Source organism: Hyperolius riggenbachi, chromosome 1 (genome assembly GCF_040937935.1).
Source record: "Hyperolius riggenbachi isolate aHypRig1 chromosome 1, aHypRig1.pri, whole genome shotgun sequence".
NCBI classification, from domain to species: Eukaryota; Metazoa; Chordata; class Amphibia; order Anura; family Hyperoliidae; genus Hyperolius; species Hyperolius riggenbachi.
In genome coordinates, this window is record NC_090646.1 from 219,012,837 (window position 1) to 219,039,636 (window position 26,800).

General features: G+C 42.5%; 1 protein-coding gene across 5 annotated transcripts in view; it reads right to left on the bottom strand.

Annotated features, from left to right (window-relative positions):
* Positions 1-252: 252 nt before the first annotated feature.
* The window catches only part of LOC137571489 (bifunctional heparan sulfate N-deacetylase/N-sulfotransferase 3-like), a 353,270-nt gene continuing 326,722 nt past the window's right edge, over positions 253-26,800 (bottom strand). For all 5 annotated transcript variants that reach the window (XM_068280713.1, XM_068280686.1, XM_068280704.1 and 2 more), the window contains 3 exons: positions 17,105-17,214; positions 14,162-14,264; positions 253-893 (listed from right to left, as the gene is read on the bottom strand). In XM_068280713.1, coding sequence (XP_068136814.1) covers positions 774-893; positions 14,162-14,264; positions 17,105-17,214 — 333 coding nt within the window. In that variant the 3' untranslated portion in view covers positions 253-773. The remainder of the gene's footprint in view (positions 894-14,161; positions 14,265-17,104; positions 17,215-26,800) is intronic.

The following is a 26,800-nucleotide window of genomic DNA, read 5'->3' on the forward strand; positions in this document are numbered from 1 at the left end:
TCTAGGAAAGGTTCTTAATTTCCTAAGACACAAATTCTGCAGCAGTAACCTGGCACCTGGGAGCCTCCTTTATTAAGGAGGTATCCAGAGCTCCTTATAGAACAACTGCCCCTGCATGTCGACACCCGATGCTCTTTTGCTGGTACCATAGACACAGTAGCTCTCACCACACTGCTCTTTTGCTGAGTGTCCTCTGCACCTTGGTTACTACTCATAAACATAAACAGAATTCAACTTAATGTTGATAGGCTTTTATTAACATAAAAAAAATAGTTATTGTAAAGTAAGATAATCCAATGCCCTAAATGTTGAATGACATTACCACTTTTTACTTTACATGTTATATTTATCATTATCATTCTTTAGTTCAGAAGGGTTGATTTATAAAAACTGGTTTGATGAAGCAATAGTAGAGTTGTTGGTTGGCAGCAGCCTTCTTGTTGGGCATCAGACTGGTTCTTTTGAGCAGCAGGTTCACTTTGTTTCTGGTCTCCTTTGTCTCAGTTTCCATAAATTAGGCCCACTGTCTATAACTATAACTGTGTATAACTTTTTGTTATAACTTTTTGTATAGCAGTTTGAAAGTGAAATATAACACCATATAATACGGTGGTGGTGAGATCCACATGCCAGCACATGGAACACAAGCTTTCTGGTGGGACTCTTTCAAAGAGGTAAATGGTGAAGTATTGTCTGTTGTTTGCCACAAGGAAATGTTGTGGTAGGTTACTGGAAGTCCTTCTTGAAGCTTCTTCTTACAGTTACATTCTGTGCTATCTGATTTTCTGAAGCTCTTGTCTAAGCCATGAAGGCAATGGCTGGCCAAGTTTGTGCAAAAGCTTGGATAATTCCACATTGTGGTTCCGGTAATAGCTTGACAGGAAACCTCGGCACTGAAATTAAAGCAGAAATAAAATGTTACTAGCCCGTCTACATTAATGCCTCCATGAAGACGTTGTATAACATTCATTAATTTTCAAACTAACTCATATGTGTTAATAAAAGGTATATAAAGAAAATGTTTAAGAAAATACTGCAAACTGAGAATGCTGTCATGATTATGCATTCTAATTGTTTATCTTTCTCCCCTGTACATCTCCTCATTAGTTTCCAGATACTAACCTGATTGTTATCTCACTCAGATCTGCACATCACCTGCTGTTGTGCTTCTCTAGAATTAGGAATTATTCCTAGCGCGCCTTACATTTTTTCTATAGCAGGTATTTAAACTGAGTTGGAGATAGGGGTACTCCAACAGTGAGGTAGCAGCTGGAAAGGGAGTGATTTTTTTTCCTCCCTTCTGTGAGCAACATTTTTTTGCTCTCTAACCATTAGCGCCCCTTACTCTTTGATATAATCTTCTCTAGAATTACCTCTTCGCATTCACGTGTACAAGATTTTGCACGTGCTTCAACCCACCTCTGGAATGTTCTCCCACAACACATCCGTCACTCTGCAACCTTTGTTACCTTTAAACGCTCTTGCAAAACTCACTTGGTCCAACAAGCATACGCTCTACCTTAGGTCACTTCGCCTTTGACCTAAAGCCAAGTTGCACTCATACTAGATATCCTAAAACACACTGCCTCTAGGTATGTTTATTGTATACTACCCTACCTCTTGTTTCCACCCATTCCTTTAGATTGTACGATTGCAAGGGCAGGGCTCTCTCCACCTCTTGTGTCTTGGAATTCATTATACATTTTATTCATCATGTTACTTTTGTCACTGTCATAACCAATTCTGTATTTTGTCACCAATTATGTATTTTGTATATTGGTGTATTCCATTTGTGTGTATAATTATGTACCCCATGTTTGTTTCTTACTTTGTAGACCACCACAGTATGTGTTGGCACTTCATAAATTAATAATAATAATAATAATAATAATTCTTATAAATTTACATAATGCAATGTGAGTTAACACAAGAAAAATGTAAATCAAATCATTCCTACTCTTTGCCTTTAAAACAGAATTCATTCTTTGAAGTACACTTGCACAAACTCAGGGATCTTGTATACATAGTTACATAGTTATTTGGGTTGAAAAAAGACATACGTCCATCGAGTTCAACCACAGAACAAATTACAACACTAGCCTGCTCCCTCACATATCCCTATTGATCCAGAGGAAGGCGAAAAACCCTTACAAGGCATGGTCAAATTAGCCCCAAAAGGGAAAAAATTCCTTCCTGGCTCCAGATGGCAATCAGATAAAATCCCTGGATCAACATCATTAGGCATTACCTAGTAATTGTAGCCATTAAATGCAGGTATAGAGTTTGCCATAACTACTTCCTGTGGCAATGCATTCCACAACTTAATCACTCTTACTGTAAAGAACCCTTTCCTAAATAAATGGCTAAAACATTTTTCCTCCATGCGCAGATCATGTCCTCTAGTCCTTTGAGAAGGCCTAGGGACAGTAAGCTCATCTGCCAAGCTTTTATATTGCCCTCTGATGTATTTATACATGTTAATTACATCCCCTCTAAGGCGTCTTTTCTCCAGACTAAATAAACCTAGTTTATCTAACCTTTCTTGGTAAGTGAGACCTTCCATCCCACGTATCAATTTTGTTGCTCGTCTCTGCACCTGCTCTAAAACTGCAATATCTTTCCTGTAATGTGGTGCCCAGAACTGAATTCCAGATTCCAGATGTGGCCTTACTAGAGAGTTAAACAGGGGCAATATTATGCTAGCATCTCGCGTTTTTATTTCCCTTTTAATGCATCCCAAAATTTTGCTAGCTTTAGCTGCAGCGGCTTGGCATTGAGTGCGATTATTTAACTTGTTGTCGATGAGTACTCCTAAGTCCTTCTCCAAGTTTGATGTCCCCAACTGTATCCCATTTATTTTGTATGGTGCTAGACCATTGGTACGACCAAAATGCATGACTTTACATTTTTCAACATTGAATTTCATCTGCCATATAGTCAGGTGTATTACTAACCAATGATATCAAAAAGGTGCAAAAGAAAGACACATCATGCCTGCTCCCTTCAAAGCTGGAACTGGAAGATGTCCAGCAAAGCTATGAGCTGAGAGCAGGCAGGAACCTGTACGACTCAGATACACTCATCTACTGCCCAAAGAAGTCTGGACAAAAGTGCTCCCGATGGAACTATTGCCATTAAAAAGCCAGTTGGTGCAGGGGGCGGTTAAAGAGAACTCGAGGTGGGTTTGAAGAATATTATCAGCATACAGAGGCTGGATCTGCCTATACAGCCCAGCCTCTGTTGCTATCCCAAACCCCCCTAAGGTCCCCCTGCACTCTGCAATCCCTCATAAATCACAGCCACGCTGCTGACAAACAGCTTGTCAGAGCTGGCTGTGTTTATCTCTATAGTGTCAGTCTGCTGCTCTCCCCGCCTCCTGCAGAACTCCAGTCCCCGCCTGCATCCCTTCCCTCCCTGCTGATTGGAGGGAAGGGATGGGGGCAGGGACCGGAGCTATGCAGGAGGCGGGGGAGCAGCTGAGACTGACACTACAGATGTAAACACAGCCTCACAGCACGGCTGTGATTTATGAGGGATTGCAGAGTGCAGGGGGACCTAAGTAGGGTTTGGGATAGCAACAGAGGCTGGGCTGTATAGGCAGATCCAGCCTCTGTAGGCAGATAACATTCTTTAAATACACCTCGGGTTCTCTTTAAGGTATGCTGTGGGGGTGGGGAGTGGTTAAGGGGGTGGTGGTGGTTTAAGGTTAGCTGTGGGGGTTGTTAAGGCTAGGCATGGGGTAGTGGTTAAGGTTAGCTGTGGGGGTGGGGAGTGGTTAAGGTAAGCTGTGGGGGTGGGGAGTGGTTAAGGTTAGCTAAGAGGGTGGTGGTGGTTTAAGGTTAGCCATGGGGGTGATTAATGTTAGGCATGGGGTGGTGGTTATTGTTAGCTGTGGGGGTAGGTCATTAAGGTTAGGCATCAGAGGAAGGAGGGTTCTGTGTGAGAATAGTGCTATTTATAGCTCAGCCCACTTTTTGCATAGGTGCATTTCTAGATATTTGCTAAAATGTTAAAGGACTTACGAGGTGACATGTGACATGAAGAGATAGAGATGGGTATGTACAGTGCCTAGCACACAAATAATTATGCTGCATTCCTTTATTTCTTTCCCTGCCTGAAAAAGTTAAAAATCAGGTATGTAAGTGACAGTTCCTGTCTGGGTCGGGACTGGGTCGGACTCTAGCATAACCCTCACTGATGAGGAATTGCTGCCATAAAACACTTTTGTGGCAGTAAATGGCTTCTAAGAGCAGGAAAGAGATAAAAAAGGTCAATAGTTCATATATTTTAGCCCTGGCATACTTCAATTAATGTGTCATTGAGAAAATTCCATGAAACAGTAAAAGCTTAAAAAGTTGATTTAAATATAAAATAAAACTGTGGGATAACTTTAAAAGTCATTTTTAGAAGGAGGAGGACCGATACAATTATTCATCTCAGTTTGTTTTTTCGCCTCGGATGTCCTTTAAGCAATTTAAATGTTAGTAAATACTTTATGTTTATGTGACCCAATGATCTTATCTTGTACTACATGATACATGTTTCTAGCAGCCATCCTTTGGGCAGAGGCATAGTCTACACACACTTGGGGCTTGATTCACAAAGCGGTGATAACTCAGTTATCACGCCTAAAAGACTTTAGGCGTGATAAGCGGTGCAAAGCTGAGTTATCACCGATTTGTGCTGCTCTTCGCGCGAAGCTTCCGCGCGCAAAGTTTTGCGCGCGTAGTCCCATAGGGCTCAATGGACGCTGCGCGCGAAGCACGGCACACTGCGCGCGCAGCGCGGTGCGCTACGCGCGCAAAACTTTGCGCGCGGGAGATCGCGCGAGTTTCTTCTTATCACTCCTAAACTGAGTTTAGGCGTGATAAAGGGCTTTTCACAGGCGTGCAAACACTTTGCACCGCTTTGTGAATCAAGCCCCATGGAGTCTAGACAAGGCACATGTGCTTGTGGACACAATGATATGAATTGTGATATGCAATTGTTTAACAGCGTGTATAGAAGACAACAATTGCTTGATAATATATTCTAAGCATCGTTCACTTTTCTATTTCATATAGCGAGCTCCTAGTAACATTGGCATCACATAGAGAGAATATTTTTATTGCAGAGTGTGTTTTCATTAAAAATTTAGCTCTCACAAATTACCTGAAGCTTGGTGTAGCCAGGTAATTGTCATGACAGCATTATACATAACACAAAGTTGTAATTATAGAAATGTCTTGAATTTCAACACCCACAGAGAAAATAACACGGAACAAGACAATTATTGTAACACCATGCTGCTTAGAAAGTTCCTCTGTTCCTGGCTAATTATATAAAGTATGGCTGGATGTCACATGCTTAATACTCTGTCCACTCAAAAATGAATCCGCTGATAAGCAGTAATTTGTATTGTCACACAGTTCTGCCCAGGAAGACAATGGTGCAAAAGCCTAAATAAATTCATAGTAGACTGCTTCCCTGCTGCGGGGCTCAGCAATATTGAGAATCCAGTCTGAACAGCTTGTGCTTCTGAACAATAGTATGTTCTGCTATGTCTATATACTGCTCTGCACCCTTGTCTCAGTGCAGTAATGTAACATAACTGAATGTACACTGATTCATTTATGAGCAGAAACATACAGATTTATTTTGCCAAGAGTGACAAACAACTTGAAAGGACACCTGACGTTAAAGTGTTATGGAGGCTGCCATATTTATTTCATTTTAATCATTGCAAATTGCCTGGCTGTCCAGATGATCCTCTGCCTCTAATACTTTTAGCCATAGACCCTGAACAAGCATGCACATTGGGGGTTCGACTGAAGACTGACGCATCCTTTTTCAGGTGTGTGAATCAGATACTACTGCAGCCAAAGAGATCATCAGGATAACAGGCAACTGGTATTGTTTAACTTCTTGCCGACCTCTTCACGGCAATTGCGCAGGCGCAGAACTACTGCACCTACGCAGTAAGCTGCGTACAACGAGGGCTTGATTGACAGCGGCAGTTCACACAGGCGTAGTAAGGATGACCTCGGGATTGGCCTCTGCACCGTGTGCGGAGACCGGGACGGCGACAGAGAGCAGAGCGGTCGGCGTGGGATGGTCGGCTGCAAGGGGCTGGAGAAACCCCAGGTAAGTAAAGCTTTTTTTTTTCTTTTGCCTGATGATTCCTTTGAGTGCTTAAAAGGAAGTAAACCTTCTATATCCCTCTTACTTCAGCTGTCCTTTAAAGGGAACCTGAACTGAGTAAAATTATTTAAAATAAATAAAAGCTCTCCATTTTCATCTTACAATGATTCCTTCCACTTCTGACAAGATTTTATTATAACTAATATATTAGTTGTTGTCAGTTATGTATCAGTTGTAGAGATGGCCCGAACCTTCTATTTTCGGTTCGCGAACCGCAAATGCGAACTTCCGCAAACCGCAATAGACTTGAATGGGGAGGCGAACTTTGAAAACTAGAAACATTTATGCTGGCCACAAAAGTGATGGAAAAGATGTTTCAAGGGGTCTAACACCTGGGGGAGGGCATGGCGGAGTGGGATACATGCCAAAACTCCCTGGGAAAAATCAGGATTTTAAGGGAAGAAATCACATTTTATTGCTAAATTGGAGGCCTAAAGTGCTTTAAAATATTGTGCATGTGTATACATCAATCAGGGAGTATAGGAACAAAGGTTTGGCAGGCACCAATGTAGTAAAGTAAAGTATAGCTTCTTTATTGGTCACATCAGACAAGGCAGAAAGTACAACGACAGACCGCTGTTTCGAGCATCTGAGCTCTTTATCAAGTTGTTCAAGACTGCATAAAAACAACATACAAATCATGTGCTTATATAGGTCTAAAAACCAATCAGAATGCAGCACTGGTCTCATCCAATCACCGGACAAGATGTCATCAGTGGACCTGATGGAGAACTCCATGGCATCTAGAAAAACCTCCCCTTTTACCAAAAATGTCCTCACAAAGCTCTGCACAACCTCAATATTTCCTCCAAAATGCACACACCATAAGGCGCTGGTTACATCTTAGCATATGTTTGACTCACCGCCAGATCCGCCATGGCTATCAGGAGTAAAATGTGAAAATAGGTTCAGCCAATCAGCATCTAATACTGCCACAGGGGCCTCCCACAGAAGGCAACCCTCATAGTTGGGGCGGATATTCTAAGCTCCACCCACTTACCCGGCCGCCGACCAATCGAATGGTCGCAATGTCATGACGCAAAGTCATGGCGCATGCGTACCTAAGTACGCGTCAACAGCGAAGAGGATGTAGCAGGAGGAGTAGGAGGAGAAGGAGAGGAGGTGGCAGCAGGCCTGCCTGCAAGCCGTGGAGGTGTCACTAATCGGTCCGCTGCACAGCCACGTACTCCCTGCTTGCCATCGGTCACCAGGTTGACCCAATGGGCTGTGTAAGTAATGTTCCTGCCCTGACCGTGCTTGGCAGACCAGGCATCCGTGGTCAGATGGACCCTTGACCCAACGCTGTGTGCCAGAGATGACACCACTTACCTTTCTACTTCACGGTACAGTTTGGGTATCGCCTGGCTACTGACCAGCTAACAGGGTTCTGCAGTCATAGAGATGGCAGTACAAGTGAGCTGCGGTGGGGAGATAGCGGCATGATCGAATGGAGCGTCGAGAGCAGCTGGAACGCGCTGTGGCGGTGATTCAAAATCTACGCCCTGGCAGCCACATCAGTATCAAAACAGGGCGTAGATTTCAACTAGCAACATCCTTAAGTAGTTAACTAAGCTTCAGGGCTCGTTCCCACTATCGCGAATCTGCATGCGTCCAACGCATGCAGATCCGCACATGTAATGCAAGTGGATGGGCCTGTTTCCACTGTAGCGTTGTTGAGGTGCGTTTTTTTCAGCGGTAAAAAAACGCACAAAAGAGCCAACGATTTCGCCTGCGTCGGGAATCCGTGCGAATCGCTGCTAATGTATTTAATATTTTAATTTAATTAAATGTATTTCGCGTGCGATTTCGCACCTTTTTCAATTTTATTTTGCCCTGGCAGTGTCATGGTTAATTTCGCATGGCACCCTGCCATGCGAAATCGCATGCGAAATCGCGGGTAAAAACGCATGCGGAAACGCATCCGCATGCGTTTTTACAAGCGTCGGAATGCGGCCGAAATCGCGTCGCAACAGTGGGAACGAGCCCTCACACACAAATTAAGAGGCCTAAACATGAGGTTTGATCTTTTATTTTCATTTTATTTTAACATTTGACATCTTCTTAACAGCTTCTGAAAAAAACATTTTATTATTTTATCTATGAGGTGAGCCACTGGTTTCCCCCCAGGAGACTGGTGTAGGCAGGTTGAATAAATCTCACTTTGTCTGAAAGCAAACCTGAGCTGAAAACAAACTGATGAGATTCACTTATCACTTATGGTCCGTCTCACAAATTAAATTTTATTGGAATCCCACTGTCTTTTTTTGGGAAGCAGGAAATTTGGGCGCATGAGGCAGGTGGACAAAAAGGGCGCCACCATTCACTCCCATAATAAATATCGTTTAATGGGCGCCTAACAGGAAAAAAGGGTGCCGGAGAAAAATAACGTTTTACAAGCGGCGGCCGCAGACTTTTAATGTTTTATAACTGCTTCTCATGATTACATATTATTTAATAATTTATAATTTTTTAAACATTATTTTTAAACGAAAAACAGTACAATATTTTTTAAAAACATTATTTTTTAAACGAAAAACAGCACAATATTTCTTTAAAACATTATTAATGCTTATCACAGGGGGGTCTTAGGTTTAGGCACCACCAGGGGGGCCTTAGGGTTAGGCACCACCAGGGGGGTCTTAGGTTTAGGCACCACCAGGGGGGTCTTAGGGTTAGGCACCACCAGGGGGGTCTTAGGTTTAGGCACCAACAGGGAGGTCTTAGGGTTAGGCACCACCAGGAGGGTCTTAGGTTTTGGCACCACCAGGGGGGTCTTAGGGTTAGGCACCACCAGGGGGGTCTTAGGTTTAGGCACCACCAGGGGGGGCTAGGGGTTAGGGGTAGGTACAGGGTGGGTTCTGTGTGAGAGTAGGGTTAGGTATAGTTTTAGTAAAATTCTTATTAATCTTTTATAAAATGTTATTATACATTTCACTTTTTTAAACAGGGAAGATTAACGTCTATACTATTGCCGATTTCATACACATTATTTAATGATTTCTAACTTTATAAAACATTATTTTTAAACAAAATATAGCACAATATTTTTTAAACATTATTCATGCTTATCATTTAAAACCCTGCGCCCTTTTTTCCCGGTGCCCTTTTTTAACGTACGCCTTTTTTTGTGTGTTTAATAGCTAAACAAGAGTTTTTTTGATAATATTATTTTAGTTGAAAGATTACAGTTTTACAAGCATTTCAACCCCAATCTTGAACTATTGACCTATATTCCCTTCACTCAGAGTTTTCTCTCAGTGAAAGGTAAAGGGAACCCAAGGTGAGAGACATATGGAGGCTGACATATTTATATCCTTTTAAAAAATGCACAATGCCTGGCTGTCAGGTGTTTCTGACAAATATCTGACAAGATTAGCTACATGCTTGTTTCAGGGGTGTGATTCGGACACTACTGACCAGCAGGACTGCTAGGCAACTGGTATTGTTAAAAAGGAAAAAAAAATGTCAGCTTCCATATTTCTCTCACCTCGGGTTCCTTTTAACCACTTCACCACCGCAGGTGCGTATATCTCCATCCCTTTGCACAACCTTTAACCACCAGGAACCGAGATATACGCACCTCCCACCGCTACCGCCGCTGTCCGCGCTCCCGCTCGCTCGTGTGCACGCTCCCGTGCTCGTGCAGGCCGCCGCTGTCCGCGCTCCCGCATGCTCGTGCACACGCCGCTGTCTGCTCGCCCAGAGATCAATGATTGGGAATAACTATTCTCGTTCGTTGATCTAAGTCCCCCAGCAATGATCGGCTGCTTCTATGAGAAGCAGCGCGATCATTGTGAAAAAATAAAAGCTTCCCAGCCTCCCTAAACTTCCTGAAAGCGTACTTCCTACGCTTGCAGGACGCATTCACAAAATGTTACTGTGGCCATCTTGTGGCCAAATAGTAAAACTACACCCAAAAGTATTTTTCATATACATAGTTTTACATTATAAATTAACTCATTACCTCCCACACTCCCCCAATTTTTTTTTTTTGTAATAAAAAAAAAATTACAATAAAAAAATACATAAATAGTTACCTTAGGAACTGAACTCTTTAAATATTTATGTCAAGAGGGTATAACACTGTTACTTTATAAACTATGGGCTTGTAATTAGGGATGAACGCAAAACTGAAAAAATGCACCTTTATTTCCAAATAAAATATTGGCGCCAAACATTGTGATAGGGACTTTTAAACGGTGTAATAACCGGGTCAAATGGGCAAATAAATTTCATGGGTTTTAATTACAGTAGCATGCATTATTTAAAAACTATAATGGCCGAAAACTGAAAAATTATTTTCCCCCCCCACAATTTTTCCTATTTTCCCATTAAAACACATTTAGAATAAAATAATTCTTGGCATAATATCCCACCTAAAGAAAGCCTAATTGGTGGCGAAAAAAACAAGATATAGTTCATTTCATTGCGATAAGTAATAATACAGTTAGAGATGAATGAATAGAAGGAGCACTGAAAGGTGAAAATTGCTCTGGTGCTCAAGGGGTAAAACCCCTCAGTGGTCAAGTGGTTAAGCTACAGTCTGAAGTCCTATTACAAAGAAACTGTCATTTAAAGCCCTTACATTTTAACACTAAAGCTGACCATACAATATACAATATTTTTGCTCAATTAGATATTTGATTTGTGAAAAAAATATCTATTTGGGCAAAAATTGTGGTTCTGCACCACGATTGTCCTGTGATCAATCTATGGATGACATTACATGATTGCGGTTCTTGGCTGATATCAAGTGCAATGTCAATTGCAGGCTGATCGTGGGCCTGTCAACAGTACGGTTGAATAGTGTATGGCTAGCTCAGACCTGGGCAAAGTATACATGGCCCCAGGGCTGGTTCTTTTTTTTTTTTCGCTGCCTGAGGCAAACTTGTAAAGATGCACTCCCACCCCTCCCCGATTTGGAATGATCTCACAGCACACCGACAATTTTCTCTGCTTTATTTAATGATCTCACATAACATGCTGCAGCTCAACACAATAGCACACTGGCTGGCTGTGAGTCTGCTACAAACAAACTGCTCACCCTCAGCCACGCCGTTTCTCCCCAGGAAGGTACACACAGTACAAAAATGCTTCCCCTAAAATCTCTGTGCCTGATGCAAATGTTCCAACTTGCTTCATGAGAGAACCGGCCCTGCATGGCCTGGGCCAATGGCTGTGGGCCACAGGCCACATTCCTTTCTTTTGAATCCCCACTTCCCTCCCTGCAGTCGTGAGTGTCATCTCTGCTTCCAGTGTCGGGTCTCCATAGTCACAGGATGTCGATTCACACACCATCAGGACGTGCCAGTGTGTAATACACTGACAGGTCCTGACAGCGTATCACATGACGCCCTGTTGCCATTGAGGTGGGACACTGGAAGCAGAGATTAAGGGTGTGTTAACCCACTCTTATTGCCCACTTGCAACCCTGCAGGGAGGGAGGGAGGGAGGAAGGAAGGAGAGAAATATGGCCACCCAGCAATGAACGGATGAACAGTGCTTGTGGGCCGGATACGGCCCGCGGGGAGGTTTGTCCAGAGCTGGACTAGTTTAACAGTGAGGAAAAGAAATACAGGAACTCAGCCTGGTTCAATGTAGGCTTGGAACTGTACATACATGTTTGTCTCATCATGCCAAGTGTCTGTTCAGGTATCCTTTAACCATAACTATCGCTTAAACGGTCCATGGTTTTGAAAATCACCATAAAATTAAATCTTCCATTTTTTAAATAAATAAAAACTGCAAAATAGTTTTGCATTGTTCACCCCCTTTTATCAGACAGGGGAACAGAAAGTCATCCTGCAAAATGTATTTTCTTAGTTTATGACTATGCATCAAAAATATCTTGTGCGACTATTTATATTGTGGTAAAACTGTACATATTAATTATTTTATTCTAAAGAAGAAAACCTTATAGATTAACAGCCATGTTCTAATTAAAATGTGTTTTGTGTCTGTGACACTGATCTCTGTTCAGATTCCATCCACACTGATAAAGCTACTCCTGCATTTTAACTACAATGGCAATGTGTGTGGTGTGCAATACTGAATACAGTGTGTGGTGATTCTGCTGTGTTAATGGTTGCTACCATCACTTTTAAAATGATAGATAAGGTGAAAATACAATGGAGAATTTTCATTTCAAGTGATAACTACACAGCCTCAGGCTTCTATTGACAGATTTACAGTATGCCTTTACCAGCGTGATATTCCAGAAAAGCTCTTTCAAGCATTTGTCTTTGTTGATATATCGTTAGACTTTGCTGCTTCCTTGGAAAGTTCTCAATTTGTTCCTGTGAAAGTTGTTGTTTTGTTTTTATTTAGACCTGCCTGTATAACGTGCGTGGGCTGGGATAATCATACTCGCTGACAGTAGATTAAATTATGTTTACTCATTATGCTTTTGTGTTGCTATGATAGATTGCTTTTTCTTGATTTGTATGCTTAGCTGGGATTTTACGTTCCAGAAAGTTTTAATGATAAGCAGAAGCAAACTCCGCGGTGTAAACATCAGTAAATGTAATGGTCTGTATGCCAAAGAACATGGGCTAAATTTAGATAATATTGTTATACAGTAGCTAACATCTGTGGGGCGTCCTCAAGAAAAAGGTGAAGTAGCACAAGGTCTCTGACATCCACCAGCTTCACAATGAACGAGTGGAAAAGGATTCCAGTGCTTCCAGTGAGTGGCAACCTGTGAAGCTCTAATGAACTCTATGCCCAATAGAGTTAAAGAAAACCTGTAACAATCCCAAGCCCCTCCCCCAACACACACACACACACACACACACACACACACACACACACACACACACACACACACACACACACACACACACACACACACTTAGCCTTTTTATTGTGAGTGAGACAAGGACCAAATAAGAGGCAATAAAATAAATGGGTTGAGCATGGGCAACACCTGGGACTTGATTCACAGAAGTGTGCTAAGTGTTAGCACGCCCGTGAAAAGCCACTTAGCACATGCAAACTGGCTTTGCACGCTCAAATATGCATTCAAAAGTTTGTGCGCGCAAAGTTTGCGTTTGTGTGCAACGCTTCACGTGCAAAATCCTCTACTTCACATGCTCAGTAGCGTGATAAGCATACTTTGCATGTGAAGCGGATGATTTTGCATGCAAAGCGGTGTGCGCAAAACTTTATGCGTGCAAACTTTGCTATTTGCTATTTTAGCGCGCGAATAGTAACAGCTTTGCCGTGCAAACTACTTAGCACCCTAGTTTGCACGTGCAAAGCTTTTCTAACTGTGTTAGCACCCTTCAGTGAATCAAGCCCTAAAGGGATGAAATCTGATGACCTCATACCTCATGCACTCCCTGTGACAGACAGATATGGCATCAGCATGCGTCTTGTAAATGGCTGTGAGGAATGCTGGGAGTAGGGCTGCTCAAATCCAGATCCGGGAAACACCCAGATAGTTGCTATCCGGATATCTCCCAGTAAACCTGTGCGGGGTGGACGGGGGTCAAGCTTACCTGTCTGACGTCTTCTTCGTCTGTCCCTGGCACCTCCCACGATGCGTTTCACGCGGCGGTCACGTGACTACAAACACTTCCTCCTTCCGGGTTGAAGGAGGAAGTGATAGTAGTCACGTGATGCACGTGGACCGCATCGTGGGAGGCGCCAAGGATGAACGAAGAAGACGTCAGACGGGTAAGCCCCCCCCCCGCCACCCCGCACAGGTCTGTCTCCTGGATCCGGATTTGAGCAGCCCTAGCTAGGAGTGAAATGGTAATAATGGAAACACAATTTCTTTACAGTAACTATTGTTGTCACCTTCAGCAGATGTAAGAAACGTTAGCTCTATGGAACAATCACATCTATGACTACTCCCTCAGAAATGCTTATGCTGCAAGTAATCCAGAAATAACATATGAGTATACTTATTTAGTGTGTACCTAATGCAGACACCCTACTATTTTCTGTGGGTAAACATGCATAAACAAAAAATACTCACCTCGGCATCCATAGGAGGATATTTTCTTCCTTTACTTTTTCCAAGACATTTTGTTTTTCCCTCCTCCAATAACTGACACCAAAAACCTTTATGTGAATCAAACCTAAAATAAAGACATTTGCTTTATAAATGTGCATGTAGTGTCTTGTAAGTACACATAAAACTGACCAATACAGTTTAAGGACTAAACAGGTATTAGCATTCATTTTGTGGGACATTTGAAAACAATGTGTGACAGTCAGTGAATTTCTAATAGCTCTTACAGATGTTAATTTGCATTTGATTGCTGTGAATGCTTCTCATACTTTGTAAACACAACATAACACATTCCACTGCTTTTTAGGTGCCTTGAATTTTTCTAGTTTTGTTGTCCAGGTGAAAGCATTGTAAAATGATGTCTGTTGTGTCATTAAAGCTCTTGTTGTGTCATTAAAGCTCTATAATAGTTATCCATTGCAGGCAGGGCGACCGCCCTGGGCACAGACTGGCAAGTAGAAGAAGGGGGGGGGTGCAGGCAGAAAGACATAACCGCTAGGGAGCTGGTAATGCGCAGTGCAGACAAATGGATGAAGAAAGAAGATTACCAGCATGATCACCTTCCTTGACTCCTCCTGGGCTGCCAGCATCCAATGTCAAGTCATCATCACATCACCACGGCGTGATGACACCTGATGTCTTGCAGTGGTACTGCAGGCAGTCAGTGTGCGGCGCCCAAGGAGGAGTCGGCTTGCCATGCTCTCTTTTGTCCTGTGTGTTTTCCTGGCCCTTGCTTCATCCCGGATGATTGGCTGGTCACTAGTACGTCAGCAGATCTACTTGTGACCTGAGGCTGTCTAACTGTCCCTAAAGAGTAAGGGTCTGCGAATCCATGGGGTGGGGGAAGGACACGCAATTTTTATACCCTCGCCCTGGGAGCAATTTAGCCTAGAAAATGCCCTGCCATTCAGTCCTGAAATAGTGTTTGCCTTGGCTTTATTTAACTTGCTTTGGAGTCTAATGTCCTTGTACAGTTGAGGTACGTCACACGAGTGTTAAGTTGTCACGTTATATGGACTTCATTGGAAAATGTCAGGTGCACCTATAGGAATGATAGTTTTGGTCTGAACTGAGAAGAAATATCTAAACTTTGCTTAATTTTTTATCTGTTTTCAATGAAATCTGGCCACAAATTTGCACGAAATAAATGCTCTTTTGGAGAGTACACTGGATGCAGGGTAAGAGAGGATCACTAGTGCTAATTAGAGAAGTTACTGTATCTAGCCTGGACAGGGCCGCCATCAAAAAGTTTTGTGGCTCATACTGGGCAAACCCTGCTGGGCCCTCCTCACTCCCCTCTGCCCCCACATAGCAAATCACAATCTTTGAAGGCCTTAACACACTAAGGTCTGTGCGTCCAGTTTTCATGCATTCCCATGGCTGGGAGCATTCTGTGTGTATACTCAGTTCATTAAGATCGTAACTGTGCTTGCACAGATCATTCCCAGCTACAGCGACCCAGAACAATGCATGTGCAGTGCCCCGCAACCCAGCTGTGCAGACTTCACAGAAGCACAACGGATGGGACAGGAAAGGTATCGAGGGGACTGACGGACTACAGGGTGTTGGAAGGAGCCCTAGATGAGTAAAAATATTTTCTCCTATTTTTCTCAGGTTTACATTATTCACTAACTGACTAAGGTAACTCCTGGATGAGCCTCCCGGCACCTCTCACAACACTAATGGGCAGCCAGAAGGACAGGCACAGACTGCAGCTGGGGCCCGTGTGTAGCACTGTTTACCAGGCCCCAGATTCACTTGGGCCCCATACAGCAGTCCCCCCTGTGATGCCCTGAACGCGGCCCTGAGCCTGGACCTGGACACTCAATAGTGCAGTGGATGCTTATTTGTCCATATCCCCCCTGAACCCAATGGAGATTACATATAGGACTGCCTCAACTATTGGCCATTCCAACCCAGCTAACCATGTGTATAGGTCATGCAGCACATTACTGGACAACAGTTTATGTGCAAATCTTGGTGTGAGCGCACATTCGCAAACATGTTCATGCAACGCCATCCCTTCTAACACAAAACAAGATGCCATATACCATTTTTCTGTAGGCTCACAATTGGTAGGCTGAGACCACTAAAGATGGGTTATTTGAGGTTCCTTTTACACTTTTGTAGTGCAGTGATCCTGTAGCGGGGAGCCTGCCACGGGATAACCGCACAATTCCGCACTCTGACCCTGTGACAGAGTGAGCCAATAGGGTCATATGCATAGGCCCCCCCTGCACAGTGACGTACTCCATACTGGACAGGAAGTACGTCAATGGGACTCCCTTCAGTCTGCGCATGCGTGCAGCATCGCACTGTGCTCTGTTTTTTACACTTGAATGCATCGCCATAGACTTTCATTACTGCATAATCTGTGCATTAGGCAAGGATTATGCAGTAATGTACTGTTGACTTTGCAACAGGATTGGACTACTTCCTACTTCCATCGCACTGCATCATGTCGCATTAAGTATGAAAGTCTTCATAGACTTTCATTGATATAGCGGCCTCATGCGGTAAAAAAGGTTACCGCAACACCATAGTCTAAAAAGGCTCTGAATGAGAATATTGCAACTTTGATTTTCCCATTGCATTATCTGTTAAATGATAGCTACTTAAAGAATTGATTAAGGATACCAGTGCCTGCACCTGACGTTTTTGGGATTGCACATTTGTAAATTTATGGTTATTGTTGTTAAAATTTACTTAAAGAATTAGCCTGCACAATAAATTGTCATCGTGCACATGCACCTTATATAGTCTGATTCTAAATGAAGCCGTGTGATTTGATAAATTAAGATGTTCATGAGATGGGACTTTAAAAGCCCAGAAATATGGGTTTGTGTAGTGTTTAATATTAATGTGCACTTTTTTCCCAGAATTTCTTAACATTTGAAGGGTCCTTACGTTAATGCTTCAGAGTAGTTGTAATGAGGAGAAACACCAAGAAACTTCTGAACTTCATCCATCACATTAGCAGGATCTACTCGTAGTTGTTGTCCATCCACAATAAGCATCTGGAAAATAAACAATATTGGAAGGAAATAAATGAATGCAGGTGAGATATGTTTTCATGACAATTTATTCGCTCATCTCTAGTCTTTATGCATCCATAATTCCACCCCAGGTCTAGCTGTTATTGGCATTCTCTTTACAGAGAGTGGATTAGAGTTGAGCATTTTAGACTTTATGAGGCATTCAGGGGCATATTCAAATTTCCCTGCATTGATTTTTCCTTCTCTAATGAACACATTTTAATTTCAAATGTCCGATGCAAGTGTAATAAAAAACACATAGCCTTAAAAGAGCATTCATATTCTCCAGTTAAAGTGAACTTTGCCAGTTACAAAATGTGCACACATTAAAATTGCAATCAACCCTCCTGCTGCTCCCAAGCTCGAAAACTTTAACAATGAAAACTCAATATTGCTATTAAAAAAAAAAGAAAAAAGAAAAAGGGAATCCATGAAGTTTAGCTTAAAGAGACACTGTAACGAGAAAAACGTCCCCTGGGGGTACTCACTTCGGGAGGGGGAAGCCTCAGAATCCTAATGAGGCTTCCCCCGTCCTCCTCTGTCCCATGGGGGTCTCGCTGCAGCTCTTCAAAGCCGGCCCGACAGATTCGACAGCCTGTTCAATATTTCCCTTTCCAGGCTCCAGTGGGGGCGCTGTTTCGGCTCTTCTGAAGGAGATAGGCGGAAATAGCCGATCTCCGTCGGGTCCGCTCTACTGCGCAGGTGCAGGAGACTTGCGCCTGCGCAGTAGAGCGGCCCGACGGAGATCGGCTATTTTCTCCTATCTCCGTGGGGAGAGCGGATACTGCGCCTGCGCTGGAGCCTTGAAGGTAATTATTTACATCGCCGCCGCTCTGCGAGGATTTTCGCCGCCACCGTGGGACCGAGGAGGACAGGGGAAGCATCATTAGGATCCGGAGACTTCCCCCACCCTAGGTGAGTACCCCCCAGGGGACGTTTTTTCGTTACAGATTTTCTTTAAAGCAAACCAAACCTGAAGAAAAAAAAATATCCCCAAAAACATATGAATGCAGTAATGCAGCATGGTGCATCTTTGCCTTTTAAATAATGCTTTAACCTGGCAATGTCACGCCTGTCTAAACTATGCCGAGCAAGCTCAGGGTGAACCAGAACTCCTAGGAGTGTGTAAGGGGCTTAAAGAGAACAAAAAGCCTCCATTACTAAAATGCTATGCAAAACAGAAATTGCCTTCTTAAAACAGAGGGCATTTGCGATATTCAGGTTGGCGTGAGCTCTGAGATGTCCCACAGTGCATCACTGCTGAATATGCAAATCATCTCTTCGTTATCCCTGATAGCTAAACATGCTTACAAAACCAACTGGAATGCAATTATGTGTCAGCTTGTTAATATTACAGAGCCAAACTGGTCCTCAGAGCTCACTCCAACCTGAATACCTTCTGTTTTAAGAAGGCAAACTTCTGCCTAAACTAGTAGCCTGCTGATCTACTGTGCCTGCAGTGCAACAAATGATAACATTGTCTAGTTTGTTATAAAGTAGGGCAGGAGTCCTTGTGAATGAGGGCATATAGGTTTTAGCAATTGCATACTTTATGCTTCTAAACTCCTCGAACGCCTAGTCCACCAACGCATTACCCAATACATCAACACCAATACCCTACTTGACCCCCTACAGTCTGGATTCCGACCTGCACACTCAACTAAAACAGCCCTCACCAAGGTGGTCAATGACCTTACCCTTGCCAGGGCCAAAGGCAGTTATTCCATCCTGCTCCTCCTTGATCTCTCCGCAGCATTTGACACTGTTGACCACACCCTCCTCCTCCAATCACTACAGTCCATGGGCATCCATGGTCTTGCCTTGACCTGGACAACCTCCTTCAATGGCTCCTCCTCAACCGCTGCCCCCCTCGCAGTTGGGGTCCCCCAGGGCTCTGTTCTAGGTCCCCTTCTTTTCTCCATATACACTTCCTCAATTGGCAAGCTTATCTCCTCCCTGGGCTTCAAATATCACCTCTATGCCGATGACACGCAGATTTACCTCCATACCCCCGATCTCTCATCCACCACCATAAACAAGGTCTCCACGTGTCTCTCAGCAATTTCCTCCTGGATGTCTGCTAGGTTCCAGAAGCTTAACCTAGACAAAACTGAGCTCCTGATCTTTCCACCCCTTGCTGCTGCACCCCTCCCAGATTTCCACCTGACAATAGATAACACAACCATTCACCCTACCTCCCAGGCCCGCTGTCTGGGTGTCACCTTGGACTCTGAACTCTCCTTCATCCCACACATCAAAAACATCACCAGAGCCTGCAATTTCCACCTCAGTAATATCTCCAAGATCCACCCCTTCTTAACTCCGGACACGACCAAACTGCTCATCCATGCCCTCATCATCTCCCGCCTTGATTACTGTAACTCCCTCCTTTCTGGCCTCCCCTTGAAACACACTGCCCCCCTGCAATCAGTGATGAACACGGCTGCAAGACTCATCCATTCTTCGCACCACTGCGCATCCACATCTCCCCTTTGTGAATCCCTGCACTGGCTCCCTATCCGTTTCAGGATAACTTTCAAGATTCTATGCCTGGCGTATAAATCTGTGCACAAAACATGCCCTACCTACATCTCGGAGCTTGTTCACAGGTAGACACCAGGTCGCCCCCTCCGATCCTCCAACGACCTTCGCCTCACCACCCCACGCATTTCACACTTCCTTGCCCGCCTGCAGGATTTCTCAAGAGCTGCCCCCACCCTCTGGAATGCCCTTCCACCACCCATAAGACTTGCTCCCTCTTTCAACTCATTCAAGCAAGCCCTCAAAACCCACCTCTTTATGATGGCCTACCCACCTCCTGCCACACAGTAACTCTCTACTGAATATTTAACAGCCCCACCTAGTGTTTCCACCCCACCCTTTAGATTGTAAGCCTCTGGCAGGGTCCTCTATTCCCTAGTGTAATCTACAGGATCGTGTACTCCTGTCCTATGACAGCCTGTACTTGTATTACTGGGCCTACCTAACCAGCCCATATTGCATGATCATGTATTTTGTACAATTTGCATGTATAACTTTGTTCTATGTTGTATAAGCTTGTTATGTCTGTCATCCTTGTATCATTGTATATATTTATTGTCCAGCGCTGCGTAATATGTTGGTGCTTTATAAATTCAATAAATAATAATATTAATAGTAATGCTACACAGGAAGGAATAATTTCGGGTTCACCAATCTATACACGTGAGAGATATATTCTAAAACAGCTGACTTATTATATATGGGGATCTAATTAGGGATGGTCAGAAATGTCGATTTACGCTTCCATGGTAATTCCTCTTACCACAAAATGAAGATTACCGCTACTGTTTCCTGCCTACTGCGTACAGTATTTCCACTTTCCGATGTGGATTTATCTGCAAACATTTTTGCTAAAATCTTTGCTAACATTTTCGTGTTCTCTGATTGACTTATTCATTGTAAGTCTTCTAAAGTTCTGATTGGCATAAAATGACCGAATATCGTTAAGCAGAGTTCCGCAAAAAAAAAAAAACATTATCTGATTCGCTAATTAATTTCGACTTTCTGAGTCTTTTGATTGGTCTAAAATTACCGAATTTGAAAAACAAAGCAGTTAGAGAGCCCCAATAGTGCAATATGTAAAACCAATTGGTCAATAGTTTAATTATACGAGAATATACTCACAAAGGTGGATTTCCTCTGGTAACCACTCAGTAGGCAGGTGGGGAGATTAGACCCGACCCCACTCGAGTTACAAATGTAGCTCTCCTAAGGGTGGACACTTAGGATACACTACTGTTCAAAACAGAGGCGCTGTGATGATCGCTGCTGCAGCAGCTGTTGCTGGAAGTAGTAGTGCTGCAGCTCAGGCAGTTCTGATCTATTTCCATGCAAACTGCATAGCTTTGTCTGTCTTTCCCTGCTGTCAGCTTGTGACTGATTATCATTCACCTGTGTGGGAATCTGCATGTCTGGTCCCATTGGATGACCTCAGTATAAAGATCTGCTTCCTGCAGGGTTTCCTTGGGTTTTCATAGCTTCAGCTTAAGCCTGCCTTGCTGTCGCTTTAGCCCCCGATCGTGTTTCTTGTTCTAAAGATACTTTGCTGGTTTTGCATCATATATTGGTTCATTGCCAATATATATGCATACCAGCACGTTTATTATTTTCCTTGTATTTGTGTTACGTGATACATCAGTGTCGCTGATGTATACGTACACGAACTGTTTATATCCTGTGTTCAGTTAGTCAGTTTTCCAGCACGTTTTGGTAGTTTGCGCGTACCTTGAACACCCGTGCTGAGCTAGTTATCCTGTTCCTGGTCCTGTTTGTGGATTGCGTTCATCTCTGCGAAGAGATAACGAATCCTTCTGTATCCTGTTCTGTTACTGTTTGTGGATTGCGTTCATCTCTGCGAAGAGATAACGAATCCTTCTGAATCCTGTTCTGTTATCGTTTGTGGATTGCGTTCATCTCTGCGAAGAGATAGCGAATCCTTCTGAGTCCTGTTCCCTGTATTACTCCATTCCTAGTCAGCGTTCCTGCTTATGTCATATATCGGTTCATTGCCGATATATACATATGTTAGTCAGACGTTACAAATAGTTTCATTGATAGCTGTAATTGTAATACGCTAGGAAAACATACTTATTGTATATTTATCTGTGTTACGTTCATCTATCTTAATCCTGCTATTTTCTGACTGTCCTGTCCTGTCTTTGTGAGGCACGCCATCGCCGCATCGCATTGGCTGCCTCATTCCAGTCTGTCTGGTTTTGGACGCTTGCTGTCGCTAAGTAGCCGCTAGCTAGCAAGCGTTCATTCTGTCTACCTGTCCTGATCTCCTCAGTTCTGGTTTATGTGCTCAGCGCTACTTTGCGCTGAGACGTTATAACGAAAGCATTGTTTGTGGCTGTCAGATCTGCACCGGCTCTGTGCGCCACAATCTCCTATTGGAGTCAGTCCTCCCCTCCACTATACTAGGGATAGCCTGTTTCCTGGTGCTAGTGTGTGTACCTCCTCCACGCCAGCTCATGCGTTGCATGCTGACTGTGGAGAATACACCACCAAGCCTAACAGGCGCCAGATAAGGATAAAATAGTTAAAACACATTTAAAAAAGGGGGAAGTAGTGGTGGACTTACCTCCACAGGCACTTATACCTGGCTGAATCTTTACAAGCTCCATACACTGCCTGATGATGAGGGATGTTGCCCGTGAAATGCGTTGCTACTACTCTGGAGTTTATTTGAATGAAGATATTTTTCAGTGAATAATTGATCGTGTGTCTACTTGTGGGAGGTAAGTCCACCACTAACCCCCCTTTTAAAATGTTTTTTAACGATTTTATTCTGCCGCCTCTGTTTTGAACAATTGTTTTAAATTACCAAATATCATATCAGTAATGCAGATTTTCCACCAAAATTTTCACCTAAAAATCGGAATTCTCTGATTGTTTCGGTGCAAATCCATTTTCTGCATTAGTATTTCCGCGTTCCGCATTCCGATGTGGAAATAGGAATATCCAATCGGAATTGCGGAAATTGCATTTCCACCGAATCAGAATGAGCATCCGTAGTTCTAATGAATAAAACCACAAGCAGCATTTGAGAGAGAAATGTTAACTTACATTATAGAGAATGATGTTGTTCAGCAAAGCTACATATTCCAATATGCCGAATAAACGTAAAAAAAATCCCTGGGTACTACACCATGTGCAGCTGTGGATGTTATTAGATTTGCATATTGTATTGTTTTTTTGTGTATTTCATAGTTCTTTAAGTGACAGATATAGTCACCTTACTGTTATATACCAACTAAACTTACAAATACATATTCTGCAAACATCAAACACTTGTCAGCTTTCCAGTTTACAGATATATACAAGCAATGTTTAGCATTTTTTTTTCCAGAATATTTTTTCATTCTTTAGAGTTGACAGCAGTCTGGTGTGACTCGCATGAAAGTCTCACCTAAGTGATTAGACAGATATGCCAGCACAGGATAGAACTGTCTTGTTGACTTTACCATCTGTTCCCTAGAAGTGTCTAACAATGAGGATGATATATTGCCTCCCAGTGCTGATTCTGACATCCTTCTGACAAGTACCAGATATTTTTTTATGCTTTTTGCCTTATTATTGTGAAATCTCTATAACTTTCTTAGTAATGGAAGACACCATGCTTATTTGAGCAGTTCGTATTTACCGATTTTCAGAGCTAGGCGAGATATTGTTATAGACTAAAAATGACAACATCTGGGTGGAAATATAGAATCCTCCTCAAATAATCATCCCGTCCTTGCCATTTGCTATAGCCCACACTTATTAGGATGACACGAGAGGCATCTCAGAGCAGTAAAGCTATACTGTCATAATCATGCCACAAAAATAGAACCTTGTCAAAACATAATAAATGTGCATTGCGGTACAGAGAAAAAATTAATGTGGGGAAAAGAAAATAGGTTTATGAAAATAATGATAATCGTTGCAGCAATAAAGCATTCCCTTTTCCTAACATAATTATAAAACTGACAGATGGAAGTAGCATGATTCAGAATGGAATACGAGCAAGCATGTCCATCTTATGGCCCATTATTTTATTGAAATTTAATGGACTGTATTAGTAAAATGCAGGCTATATCGGTGTACAGTATTCACACTTTTCCTAATTAAGCGTGCTTTATTACTCGTTGTAAAGCACGGAGTCCAAGAGTTCACCCCCCTATAGAGATCTGTGGTCTGAATCTACATTCATTTCTCTGTTATAATTATGTTAAAGATTCAATTATTTTTTAGCTTATTTAGTAAATTCTAGTCACATAGATTCTGCACACAAACTGTTGTGTTTCATTTGTATTGTATAGTATAGCAGAGTAAACTTATAATTACAGTAACTCTTGTAACATCCAGTGTAAACAAGCCAAACTTAAAGGAAACCTGAAGTGAAAACAAAAACGTATGATACAATGAATTGTATGTGTAGTATTGATAAGGAATAGAACATTAGTAGCAAAGAAAATAGTCTCATATTTGTATTTCCAGTTGAATAGCTTTTTTTATATAACATTGCAGCATTCTGTCACAGTTGCAGTTTCAAAAAGCACAAGTTTTTTAAACTGCAAAACAAAGCAGAAATGATGACCCTTTGAACTTTTATGCAGTAAAACCTTATCTCAAGGTGTCTCTCTTTGTTTCTTTGCTGTTTAAGTGCTTCAGAAAATAGGACTGTGTTCGACCCAAGTTGGGTCGAAGAACTCAGAGAAGCTCTTTTGCATAAGTAACAAATGAAGTTTTTAACTCTTTCTGTACTGTAAAACAATATGAGACTCTTTTCTCTGCTACTAATGTTTTATTTCCTAGCTGTACCACACGTACACTTATATCATAAGGTTATTTTCACTTCAGGATTGCTTTAACTGATAGTTTTGAGTGTTGTAGAAACAATTCACCACTTCACTGAATTACTTTATTAGTTAAGATGAGGTGTTGGAGAAAATATTACCTTCAAATGAGTAACTTTGTTGCCTACTCCAGAAACCATGTCTAGGTGTACTTTTAAAGTGGTATGAAACCCAGCACTTCTTCTTTGCTCTAAAAGATTACTTACAGCATATTATATACTACCACCATTTTTTTTTACTAGAACAGCATTCAATTAGTTAATCACAGGACTTACTTAAAGAGGAGCTGTCAGCCATACTATCTCAGAAAAAATACATATATAAGTAGCTAAATACTTTCTCTACTTACATAACATATGTATTGCACTGTTCATGTTTTGATTTTAGTGTTTTTTCTACAGTAAAAAAGAGAAAATCCTTCTTAGAATTTCCCATTTTAAGTGTGGCTATTTTGAAGCCAATGCTAATGTCATTTCCTTCCTTAATCTCCTCTGCCTGATTGTGTATGAATTGCCTGCCCTTCACTATAGAAAGTGCATTGTCTCAGCATGAGAAATATTGGCCAGTCAGAGAGGAACAGAGGCGTGGGAGGGGGAAACAGGAGGGAAAGAGGCTTCAGCCAATCAGGCTGCATTAGTTAAGTTTGAGGGGAATTAGAGAAGTAAAAAAGGACAACCCAGCATGCCCTGCAACTTCCTTTTTGTGTACCAAATTTTGTGTGTACCAAATAAGAGTCAGGTAAACTGGGGAATGATCATTTATCAACAAGTAAAGTAATAGTGATTTTAACCTTTGGATTGCCCTGTTAGCATCCTTATTACTTGTTTACCAGATAAAAAGAAAGAATTGATTTTTTATTTTATGCCCGACAGTTACACTTTAAGCTCCCTGCAGAGACAGCTGCATCCAAACTAGTCATAACATTATCTTGTGTTTACTTAATTGTATCAAGTGAGGAATGTAAACATTATCTGGCAATGCACACACTCCAGAACACAGGTAGCTACTCAGAAATCATTACTGGGTACATTACAATATAAATACACTGGTTATGAATAAAATGCAATGGCAGCTCTCAGAGCAAAAAAAATGTACTTTGGGAACTTGTAATTTCTAAATGAATTATAATACTTATGCACAAAAGCAAATATGATAACTGTATGGGATATACAAAGTAGGAAAACATGTTTTTATTGAATATTATGTCAGAGTTTTATACCGCTTTAAAGAAAACCTGTAACGAAAAAAAAAACATCTGGGGGATACTTACCTGGGGAGTGGGAAGCCTCTGGATCCTAACGAGGCTTCTCCCATCCTCCTCCGTCCCGGCAATCTAGCGCTATGAACCCCCGAGCAGTGATGAGGTAAATATCACGATCGAGCACAGGCGCAGTAGCGGCACTTTGTTCAGGCTAAGGCGGAAATAGCCGAGCCCGAACATATCCGCTCTACTGCACAGGCACAAAGGACTTGCATCGGCGCAGTAGAGCAGATACGATTGGGCTTGGCTATTTCTGCCTTAGCCTGAATGAAAAGCTGCTACTGCACCTGTGCTGGATTGCAGTAGGTAAATATTGTGCCGCTTGTCAAGGAGGTTTTGGGGGAGCCAGCGCTACATTTCCCCAGCGACAGAGGATGGGGAAGCCTCATTGGGATCCTGAGGCTTCCCCCACCCAAGGTAAGTATCTCCCAGAGCTTAAAACGGGCACCATTGGAATTTAGGCACCACAGATAACTGCAAATAGAATATAACTAAATTACTTATATTCTGCTGCTGCTCTGAGTCAGTAAGTAATATTTACCTATATTTTACTAAAGCCCAACCTAACCTTACTCTCACACAAGCCCTTCCTTTCAATGCCTAACCCTAAGGACCACCCCACCGATCCCTAACCTTAAGGACCCCTGCTGATGCTTAACTATGAGGTCCACCCACCGATACCTAGCCCTATGGACCCCCCTGCCGATTCATCCCCAACAAATTATGTTACCTTAATAACAGCTATCTGGCTTATTCATGATTTACATGCCTAGGTGACAGGTCTTTTTAGAGCGTCCTCCCCATAGACAGCAGCCCTCTTGCAGGGCTCAAATCTCCCTGCAGCTAGCCGCGGAGGATGTGTGACAAGTAGCCTGGAGAGAAGGGGTGTGGCTGCACTACACGCAATGCCCTGCTCTGCCAGGAC